The sequence below is a fragment of the Stigmatopora argus genome, chromosome 17, assembly GCF_051989625.1.
Source record: "Stigmatopora argus isolate UIUO_Sarg chromosome 17, RoL_Sarg_1.0, whole genome shotgun sequence".
NCBI classification, from domain to species: Eukaryota; Metazoa; Chordata; class Actinopteri; order Syngnathiformes; family Syngnathidae; genus Stigmatopora; species Stigmatopora argus.
The window spans coordinates 1,200,627-1,212,500 of record NC_135403.1 but is presented as its reverse complement, the minus strand read 5'-3'; the positions used below and the strand labels follow the sequence as shown (position 1 = coordinate 1,212,500).

Sequence of the window (11,874 nt, the reverse complement as noted above, 5' to 3'; positions counted from 1 at the left end):
TGTCTTCATAAGGCCGTGATCTTTAACTCGCCCTGGAATGATACGCAACCATGTGAAGCAGTAGGGATGATAATTTGCACCTTCAAATCCAAGACCTTGGTCCTCAGTCAGAAAAAATGTACCTTGCCCTCTCCGGGTCAGAGACCTTTCCCAAGTGGAGTTCAAGTATCTTGGAGTCTTGAGGGACATGGGGGAGGAAAGAATGGAGCGAGAGATCAACAGGTGGATTGGTGCCGCATTTGCAGTGATGCGGACTCTGAATAGGTCCATTGTGGAGAAGAAGGAGCTGAGACAAATGGCGAAGCTCTCTATTTACAAGTCAGTCTCCTTTCCTACTCTCCTATAACTGGAAGAACAAGATAAAAACGACTGAAATGTTTCCTTCACAACGTCTCAGGACTCTCCCTCAGACATAAGGATAAGGTAGAAACCTTGGTTATCTGGGATGGCCTTGGAGTAGAGCTGCTGCTTCTCCGCATCGAAAAGAGTCAGAGGATGCAGCTTGGGCATCTGATTAAGATGCCTGCTGTACCTCTCCCCAGTGATATGTTCCGGGCATGTCGCACCGGGCGGAGGCAACGGGGCCGATCCAGAACACCCTGGGAAGACTACATCTACAGGCTGGCCCTGGAACGTCTTGGGATCTTCCTGGAAAAGCTGGATGAAAAGGATGGGGAGAAGTAAATCAGTGCTTCCCTGCTGAAGCTGCTTCACCATGACCCGACCTCGGATAAGTGGAAGATGATGAGTCAGAATAAATCAGAAAGAGTGGTTTGAGAACAACGTATTTTATTGTCATGTGTCAGGCAGCAGTAATTCCACCCTTACATCCCGCTCTCTTTCTATCCGGTGAAATGAGCAGCCTTTTCTAATTCCGTCGTGAAGCCAGCCGCATTAATATACATCTTCACCTTGAGGTTTTACAACTCTTAGGCAGACAGCGTTGTCTAATCCGCAGTCTTCATGTTCGTCTGTTACGTGGCAAATGTGGGCTCGAATCCCAGTAGGGATAATCCCATACAATTTTCTCAATAAAAAGGAATAAAAAATTCCTGCCTTTGTAATTGGATTGGATTGGACAACTTTATTCATCCCAGATTCGGGAAATTTCATTGATTTTTCATACACAGATTGTGTCATTAACCATGCATTTGTCTCATGTTTACTAAGTGATTTTATTCATTTATGTGTGCTTATAGTTACAGCAGTAAATTAATATAAATATTAAAGTATTAAAAATAAATCATATGATCATTTAGTCGTGCAGTCTACGTGCTCGGCTGCCATCTGGGATATGTGAGTTTGTATCCCTGTGGAAGTTGGCAATTCCAAATGTTTTTCTTAAAGAAAAAAAAAAGAATAATGCCTGCCTGACGATTAAAATCACTTCAAAGAGTACAATGAAACATACATTTGATACAGTTGTGTCAAATTCATTGACTGTTTTGATTCATTTTGTGCTAATATTTACAGTTATAACTTATTATCATGTGACTGTCTAGCCAGTGGTCCTGGTTTGCTGTGTTTTTTGCAGTCTCATCAGGACATTTTTATTGGTGGATGGCAGTGTTGGTCTGCAGAAGACTGATCACATAGGCCTTGAAATGTGTGAAGAAACAGGATCTCCATATGTGGTAAGACTTGATTAGTTTTTGTAAAAAATATGTATATTGATAGTTAAATAAATAGATAGATATTAGATCGGTCCTCACTGTGTGGAGTTTGCTTGATCTCCCCGGGCTTGCCTGGTTTTCTCCGGGAACTCCAGTTTCTTCTCACATAACAAAAACATGTATGCCAGGCGGGTTGAACACTCTAAATAGATATATATTAGATCGGTCCTTACTGTGTGGAGTTTGCTTGATCTCCCCGGGCTTGCATGGTTTTCGCCGGGAACTCCAGTTTCTTCTCACATAACAAAAACATGTATGCCAGGCTGGTTGAACACTCTAAATTGCCCCAAGGTATGAGTGTGAGTGTGGATGATTGTCCGTCTCCTTGTGCCCTCCGATTGGCTGGCCACCCATTCACAGTGTCCCCCGCCTGGTGCCCATAGTCAGCTGGGATAGGCTCCAGCTCTCCCCACGACCATTGCAACTTTGGAATTTTTTTGCTTTTCTTTTTTCACAATCATCGATGTTGGTGTCCAAATGTCATTTGACGTTGTCTGTTCATCAAAGAGAATTCGCAAGTCAAGTTCTTTTGGGATCCTGATGTCCTGTTGATTGGTCGTGGGGTATTGATTATTATTAGCGCCCAGAGAATTATTATGCCTTTGTCAGAACGGTATTAGGCCATCTTCAATCCCATTCTTTGATCATAGGCCGATGATCAGCACGATGTCATCTGGAGGCACCCTTTGGGTTGGGGGCTTCTTTCGCCACGCTGAGTTGATTACTTGGCAGGTCACATATAGATGACAGAAATCAACCCTGATGATTGGGCATAGATCAAGAAGTTTATGGGAATGAGAAATTATTTGGAGCAAAAATTTGTCCCTGTGGAATTTATTAATCAATGTCCATCAGCAAAACAGCAAGCGTGATTTTCTTTTTTTAATAAAAATCAGGAGTTGGCAATCCAAAATGTTGAAAGAGCCATTTTGGACCAAACTAATATATTGGTACCTCGACATACGAGCGTAATCCGTTCCGAGACTGAGATCGTATGACGAGGTTCTCGTAACTCGAGCGGACGTTTCCCATTGAAATGAATGGAAAAAAAATTAATTCGTTCCAGCCCTCTCAAAAAACACCAAAAACAGTATATTGGATTGGAAAAATGTTTTATTTCTTCTAATTCCCCATCTATTAACAAAGTAACACAACTAGTGGTTTAATAGAAATAAAGTGTTTAATCTAACTAAAATTGGGCGGATTTCGCCGAGGGGAGAGGGGCACAAAAGGGGCGGGGGGCTTCGGTTTTTTTCTTCCACACAACGCACTCGTAAACGGAACAAACACTCCACCCTCACGTTCGCTATCGATGGGCTGTTTGCTGTCGTACTATTCCCTTCAAAATATTCCGAAAATGATGCACACAAATGTCCTCACAATCGGAGAACGCACGACCACTTGCCAACGAGCAGCAGTCTTATCAGCGATCGCACCACTGCTCATGGGAGCTTCGGGGGCGCTGGCTAGCGGCTCCTTTTAGCTTGTAGCATCTGTGTTCGCATCCCCTCAAACGGCGCCTATGATAGAGTTGCTACCGGGGCTGCTGTTGCAAGCCAGTGCCCACGATGTTCTTATGAGCAGCCAACGAGCAGAGTCTTTTATCAGCGATCGCCCCGCTGCTCATGTGAGCTTCGGGGGCGCTGGCTAGCGGCTCCTTTTAGCTTGTAGCATCTGTGTTCGCATCCCCTCAAACGGCGCCTATGATAGAGTTGCTACCGGGGATGCTGTTGCGAGCACGAGTATACTTCATTACCCAGAAAGCCCTCTTTTCCCCGCGCATGCGCGTTGTGCGTTTCCGGGTCTGAATAGCTCATCCGGTGCTCGTAAATATTGTTATACACGAAAGATATGCAAAAAAAAAATGCCATGGCCACCTGGCTTGGTCGCATCACGAAATTTTGACCGCATCACGGGCAAATTATTCGATCGAAATTTCCCCCGTAAGACGAGCATTTTGTATGATGAGCGGTCGTATGACGAGGTACCACTGTACATGTTTGGAGCTGAAAAAAATTAAAATCCTTACATAAGCCTTAAAATGAAGGCAACACATGCTGCATGTATCTATATTAGCCCAATACAATGACTAAATTGTCTACAAATACACTATGAGCATTCATGATTAAATGTGTATTTTCCCTGCAGTGCATTCTGTCAAGAACGACGCACCATGTGACTGCTCTGTTGTACAATGCCAATGTCAAAATATCTCAATTATCTATAACTAATTCTTTCGATGATTCATATTACTCCAATAGTTGTCACTTTAGAACAAGAAATAAAACGGAAAAAAAATCAAAGTGGAATTTTGTTTTATTTCAAAATCAAGGCTACTCGTGTCTAGGTAAGATGGCCGTGCCCCGACCGAGTAGTGACGGGAACATGAGTTTTTTCATGTTTTATGCAGATATGTACGTTATTTTCTTCAATTTCATTCATAGACGTCAAAATAAATTTTATTTAGCGTTTATCTTTTCTCTAATTTGAAATAAATGACCGTATCGGCTGCATTGTCTCGCGTCATGACGTCACTGCGCCATTGCGTAATGACGTCATCGTGTCATGCGTCGTCAACTTGCAGTTTCGTGCATGTTGTGTTTTTATGCGCATATAAGCCATACCCTCGATTCAGTCATTTTTTGTCCTACAAAAGCGGCTTATATGCAAGCAAATACGGTAAATAAAATTAAAAATTCCCAACAGTAAAGTAAACTGGATTCAGACAAGCACACACATATTTACTCGCATATAAGCCGCTTTTGTCGGATTAAAAAAATATATACGCATAAAAACACGACTTGCAAAAAAAAAGCAATTTGACGGCGCCGTGACACAATGATGCGACACGATGACGTCATGACAAAAATGGCGGCCATGCGTGCGCCGTGACGTCACGACGCAAGCGAACGCCGAAACGGTCATTTATTTCAAAATAGAGAAAAGATAAACAGATAAAACGCCATACAAAATTTATTTTGACATCTATGAATGAAATTCATGAAAAAAACATACCGTATTTTTACACCAATAGGGTGCACCTAAAAGTTAAAAAAAATTCTCTAAAACGGTCGATGCGCCCAATCGGTCGGTGTGCCTTGTCTGTGCACTAAATTAAATTTTCGTATGGCCCTGACCGCTTGAGTGACTGGTTTTATTTTTTGCCGGCACGCTACTTATTGCGATCAACCCAGCGGACGTTCACTCTAAAAATAGCCTTCCCGCGCATTCCAAGCATTGCGGTAAATTGATAGGTCTGTAAAAACTGCTTCAGAAACAGGCACAGAAAGAGTGAGATCAATTTAAAGGAATAGAGTTATTACCAGACTGCGAAATGGGGAGAGAGCTCAAACAGCGTGAACCGCTTACATTCTGTTGTCCTTGCAACTCTCTCTCCGAATGAACAGTGGGTCAGCTTTATATAGGAAAAGAGGGTAAAGTTTCTATGACAGCGATGTAGGACAAAGTTTATGCAAACAAAACTTTGGGCTGATATGGTTAGACATTTGCAGGGCTAAGTTTTGTGCAAACACGATATTTTTATAGCTCACACAAACTGCCGCAGCCCTACTTACATTGCGCGATGCGAAAAAAAATTGGAAAGCAATTTAGCCAACCTATCTTACATTGTGCGATGCGAACAAACAATTGCAAACTGAGTTTGGCCACATGGCGCAATGCAAACAAACAATTGCAAACCCAGTTAGCCAACCCATCCCACGATTCCCTCCTGCTGTGAGTATAAAAACATCGGAATTTCATTCGTTACCGACGCTACCCTTGAACGAAATTCTTCACAAATTACTTCGAACTGGAGTTTAGACCGACCAGAAGGTGGCGAAAACCCTCACGCAGTTGAGGGAAAATTGCTCCCTTGACCTCCCGCTTGGGACGATCGCCTCATGGTCTGGTGTCTAAGAATAGGAAAGACATATTAATCAGTGTCAGACAGTAGCGCAACATCAGTGTCAAATTGGGGTATGGATTGTTGCATGTGTATACGAGTTAGCATTAGCTGGGTTTCAACAATCATGGTATGTTCGACTGTGGCATTAATGGTACGTTTGATCAAAGCTGAGAGGTAGCGTAAACAACAGGTGAGGATAACAAGCACGAGAGCAATAACAGTTACGAACGGTATTAGAGCTTTCAAAAGAGTGTGTCCATGAGCCCGAAAGGAACCAGTCAAGCCATCCTCGTTGTGGAACTGGATCTTTGGTTATAGTGTTCTGTATGTTCTTCATAGTTTGTAGGGAATCATGGACTGAGTAGGATGCGTTGGCAGGGATGAAGGTGCAGCATGAGTCTCCTACCATGGCAGACACACCTCCCTGCTGGGTGGTTATTCTGTCAAGAGCAAGGCGGTTCTGGACAATCATTTGGGTCATGGCGGTTATTTGAGCTTCTCGACCTTGTTGTAGTCGGATTGATGCGTTGACATAGGCCTGGAATCTGTAGTCGATGGTTTCCAGATGTAGGGTGTTCTTTGCTGTTCCTACCCAGGGGAACAGAGCTATCAGGATTTTGGAGGAGACTGACCAGTGTTTGTGTTCGAGGGGGACATCCGAGCCCCACACTGATCATTATCGTGAGCTCCAAAATCCCGGTGAGGTCCGTCCCCACGTGGAGATGACCAGCACTTTCTTTTTATCACCTTGACAAGTACCAGGTCGCCTGGGGATAGGACCTCCTGTGTGGGAGACAGAGAAGATGTCGGCAGATAATTTGCATTTATCACAGTTCTCTCCTGGAACATCCTTCATAACCACTGAGCGAGAGATTCCACTTCTCCTCTCCTCCACCACCAGATCTTTCTCCCACATTGGCAAGTGGAAGGGTCTGCCGTTCACTGCCTCAAATGGTGTGCATCCCTGTGCTGTTGGAAGGATACTCATGTATGTTTCTACCAGGCTCAGGCATTCTGGCCATGGTTTTCCTGCGTCTTCCATGGTTTTTCTGAGTCTGAGTCTTACTGTTCCATTGGTTCTTTCAACGAGTCCAGCACTTTGGGGGTAGCAGGCGCAATGATACCTCAGGTCGATTCCAAGATGCCGTCCCATAGCTTGGGCGCCGTTCAAAGCGACTGCTTGTTGCAGTAGCTCCCTAAACCCTCACTCGTATTCTGTGTTTTTACAGCTTTTTTATCCTTTATTTTTACATTTTATTGTGTCTAAAGATTTTACTTGTTACTTTACTTTATATATTATATTCCATACTTTAATGTTTTAAAACTTTACTTTCAAGACTCTACTCCAAGACTCAAGTTGTGCAAAAGGCAGTCTTTGATCTATTAGTTTAGTTTATCTTTGCAAATTCTGGACATTACATTTTTGACCCACTCAGCCATGCCTCCGCTGTCTTACACAAAGGATCAGCTGTTAGCGCTACGCAACACCTGGATTCCCCTGGACCTGGACCTCCCCACGGCAGTCACTCACGAGCTGCTTCACGCTACTTTGTCCCGGCTGCAGACGTCACACCTAGTCTCTCCTTATCTCTGGTGATTTTAACCATGCTCCCTTGGCTTCTACTCTCCCCACCTTCACTCAGTATATGAAGTGCCACACCAGGGAACAAAAAACTCTGGACCTGCTGTATGCCAACACAAAGGAGGCATACAGCTCAGTCCCCCTGCCCCCACTGGGCCGCTCAGACCACAACCTGGTCCATCTGATCCCCACCTACATTCCTATGGTGAGGAAAATAAAACCTACCACGAGGATCATACAAAGATCGACCGGGGAGACCAGCATGGTACTGAGGGACTGTTTTGAGACCACTGACTGGGAAGTGCTGTGCAATTCACATGGTAAAGACATTGACAGCTTGACCCACTGCATCACAGATTATATTAACTTCTGTGTTGAGAACATTGTACCCTCCAAGAAGGTCCGTTGTTTCTCCAACAATAAGCCGTGGGTCACCAGGGATCTAAGGGCCCTCCTGAACAAGAAGAAGATGGCTTTTAGGTCTGGGGAGAAAGAGAGTCTAAAAATGGTCCAGAAGGAGCTGAAGAGAGAGATAAGGAAGGAAAAGACCATCTACAGGAGGAAGCTAGAGAACCAACTCCAGAGAGGCAACACCAAAGAGGTCTGGAGGAGCTTGAGGACCATTTTGTGCCATGGAGGCAACAGTGAGAGAGACCCGGAGTCCGGAGACAGGGGGTGGGCCAATGAACTGAATCAGTTCTTTAACAGATTCAGTCCTGCCCCCACTCCCTTGACCCCCCAGACCAGAAGCAACTCTCCACCCCCGTTCTCCTCCTCTTCCACCGGTGTCTGCATTACTGTCGATCAGGTGATAAAACAGCTAAAGAAGATCGAGGCAAGGAAGGCTACCGGTCCAGACGGCCTCAGCTCTAGACTACTGCAAGTGTGCGGATCAGCTTGGCAAAGTGATTCTGCATATTTTCAACCTCAGCCTCAGTCTGCAGAAGGTCCCCACCTTGGGGGAAACCTCCTGTGTGGTCCCAGTTCCAAAGACTGCGAACCCCAGGGAGCCAAACCACTTCAGGCCGGTAGCATTAACCTCTCACCTGATCAAGACATTGGAGAGAATCATTCGCAATCACCTCAGCCCCCTGACGAATGCAGAGCTGGACCCTCTGCAGTTCGCCTATCGTCCAGGCATTAGTGTGGAAGATGCTACCACCTACCTGATGCACAGGTCTCTTTCACACCTGGAGAACACGGGAAGCACAGTGAGAATGATGTTTTTTGACCTCTCCAGTGCGTTCAACACCATTCAGCCAGTCTTACTGAGAGGGAAACTGGAAGAGGCTGGAGTAAGGAACCACCTAACCGCATGGATCATCGACTTCCTCACTGACAGACCACAATATGTGAGACTCCAGGACTGCACGTCTGATGTGGTAGCTTGCAGCACAGGGGCCCCACAAGGCACACTGCTCTCCCCACTCCTCTTCTCCCTCTACACATCAGACTTCAAACATAATACAGACACCTGCCACCTCCAGAAGTTCTCTGGAGACACCGCTATTGTTGGACGACCTAGAGTACAGGGGGAGTCATCACAGTCTTTGTTGACTGGTGTAGGCAAAACCACCTCTACATTAACACCAGTAAGGCAAAGGAAATGGTCATCGATTTTCGGAGGACTCCTCAACAGACCACTCAGGTGAACATCCATAGAGGCCGTTCTCGTGTTGAGTGGCTCCGTCCGCCTCCCACCACAGCTTCTCTTTTTCTGGTCGTTTATTTTAAGCCTTTGAAGAAGGTTTATTCTCGATTGAAACGCTTTCATCTTTTTTTGCATATGGAGACAATAAAACCTATATAAAATAGTTCCCTATGGTATAGGTATAAAGATTTTTCTTTTTTTTTCTTTTTCTTTTTCAGTGCCCCCAAATTCCTCATCTCGCAGAGCAGATTATTTGTTCCTCCACGTCAAGTTTGACATTTGGAGTACTGCTGCTGCATTTTCATCAAGAATTTCATTTGACTAAATATTTTCTCCATAATTTGTCGCCGCCATCCCTGAAAAAGGGCTTATTGGCGATTTCAGAAATCGATTCCAAATTTCTAAGTCCTTTTCCACCTTGATATCTAACCGATTGATTATATCTTGGTGGCCAGCCAATCAAAAACACAAAAAGACAGACAACCATTCACGCTCACACTCATAATAAGGGGAATTTAGAGTGTTCAACCAGTCTCAGGACAAAACAGGGAATGTCTTCCGTGCACTGTCTCCGAATGAACAGTGGGTCAGTCTTTATACAGGAAAACAGGGTAAAGTTTCTATGACAGCAATGTAGAACAGAGTTTATGCAAACAAAACTTTGGGCTGATATGGTTAGACATTTGCAGGGCTAAGTTTTGTGCAAACACAATATTTTTATAGCTCACACAAACTGCCACAGCCTATCTTACATTGCGCAATGCGAACAAAAAATTGTAAAGCAATTTAGGCAACCTATCTTACATTGTGCGATGCGAACAAACAATTGCAAACCGAGTTTGGCCACATGGCGCAATGCGAACAAACAATTGCAAACCGAGTTTGGCCACATGGCGCAATGCGAACAAACAATTGCAAACCGAGTTAGCCAACCCATCCCACCAAATCCATTCAAAATATCCCAGGAGAGTGATAAGGCATTTGACTTCTGTGTGCTTGCAGCGCTTTTAACCCTCAAAAACACCCTCAATACTCAAATAAACAGCAAATTATAGCTATACAGAGCCTGATGTAAATGACAATAGAATGCGGGTGCGAACGCTTGGAAAATGGACTGAAGCCATGGATCTAACACAATTTAACAGCTTTGCTAACAGATTGCTAACGGGTAGCCAACATTGTAGTTTGGGCAGGCAGTGTTACACGACTTACGTGAGACGTTTTGGAATGAATTGTCGATGCCGATATAACAGCGAGGAGAATCAAAGGCTTGGGATTGATGCATGTCGCGAGTTACAATTGATTGTGCATGACTGGACTCAAGTGCCAGCCAGCACTGTTGTTCGAGCTTTCGCCAAAGTTGGAATCAAGTCCCCGGAATACACCACTCTGACTGACAGTGGGGGGAGAGAGGGAGGGAGAGAGAGAGAAAAGGAGAGGGAGAAGGAGAGAGAAGGAGAGCTAGAGAATATATTCCGCCGCTCCTTACGAGTCGGAACACGCTATTCCCGCTAACTGTTTATCTTTTAGCCATATTAAACGAAGGCTCCACATCTCGTTATGAATGTCACTGCAAATATATAAAAGTATGAAAATGTTACCAAAAGTATGAAAATGTTACCAATTTGTTCTAATACCCCTCAGCAGTAGCCTGCTAGCATAACAATATTATAATTATTTATATAATTCTTCTGAGATTATTTTGGGACATTTTTTAAATATCGAAAGAGTACCGTAATTACTCGAATATAACACGCAGATTTTTGCTATATAATTAATTCCAATAGATGGGGGTGCGTGTTATAATCAATAACTAAAATAAATTACAAATTTTCGATCGAAAAAAGCATTGTCAAACTCACTTTGACGCACGGATTTTACGTCATCTCTAAAGCCGATCGAAAATCGGAAAGCCGAGACCACCACTGCCCCCCTCTAGTCTCGTACTCGTCTCAGTTCACCCTCTCTCAGTTCAGTGTTATAATCAATAACTAAAATGAATTACAAATTTTCGATCGAAAAAAGCATTGTCAAACTCACTTTGACGCACGGATTTTACGTCATCTCGTAAAGCCAATCGGATGATGTGTTGTGGGAGGAAGAGGAAGTGGATGAAGGAAGCGTGGACGTTGATAGGATTCTCAACGAAGAGATGTATGAGGAGACGGATGAGAGGACAGACAAAGAGAGAGAGGAATATCTGCAGAGACTATTTAAAGATTTGATGCGGACTCTTCATTTGAAGGATTCTAATGAATAAATTTGTACTCTTGATGAACACTTGTAGTTTAAACACATGTGATAGTCTTTTCCATTGTGCATATCTTCAAATCATTTATTTATTCAATTTGTATGTTCCTTTTCTTGTTTGAGAATGACAATAGATATTTGAATTAAAACATGGTATTGTCAATTGAAATGTAGTCAATGTTCAAGGAAGTCTAAAAGGTATTGCAACATAACATGTCTACATGATATGTTTGTCCACTCTGTTTATCATCTATTGTCCTAAAATTCAAACGCATAACTCCACCAACTGCACGACACTCGACACGCTCGTACCTGAAGATTTCTCTATCCGGTTTTGAACAAAACAATCGTGAAACGAAGAAAAAAAGGTACGATTTCTGATTTTCGTCAGCGGGCAATTTTAGGTGCGCACTATATTCGATTACTGCGTTTTTCCAGATGTTTTTGGCCCAAAATTACCTGCGTGTTATTTTCGAGTGCGCGTTTAATTCGAGTAAATACGGTATGCTGTTTAAAGAAAAGCCCTCAAAAAATATTTAAGCCAATTTTTCATAGATAAAGCCTATCAAGGTAACAAAGAGAAAATAAACATTGGATCTGAAATATTTGTTTTTGTTTTATGGTATTCTAAAATAATCGCACGTGGTATTTCTGAGATGCTGTATGAATCAAAACCACATTATTAGGGTCAATATCATAAGGAAGATAATACGCCTGTCTTTGTAAATGAAAAATGTCAAATTATTCAATTTGAAAAAAGAAATGATGAGAACCTGATGCTTTTTAATGACAGAAATTAAAATTTTCTTAT

At 43.3% G+C, this 11,874-nt stretch overlaps 1 protein-coding gene across 8 annotated transcripts in view; it reads left to right on the top strand.

Moving 5' to 3' along the window:
* The window catches only part of gtpbp8 (GTP binding protein 8), a 68,409-nt gene that overhangs the window by 38,974 nt on the left and 17,561 nt on the right, over positions 1 to 11,874 (top strand). For all 8 annotated transcript variants that reach the window (XR_013305978.1, XM_077624889.1, XM_077624887.1 and 5 more), the window contains one exon: positions 1,535 to 1,634. Coding sequence is in view for 7 of the 8 variants with exons in the window: in XM_077624889.1 (XP_077481015.1) it covers positions 1,535 to 1,634 (100 nt within the window). In the remaining variant the exon portion in view is untranslated. The remainder of the gene's footprint in view (positions 1 to 1,534; positions 1,635 to 11,874) is intronic.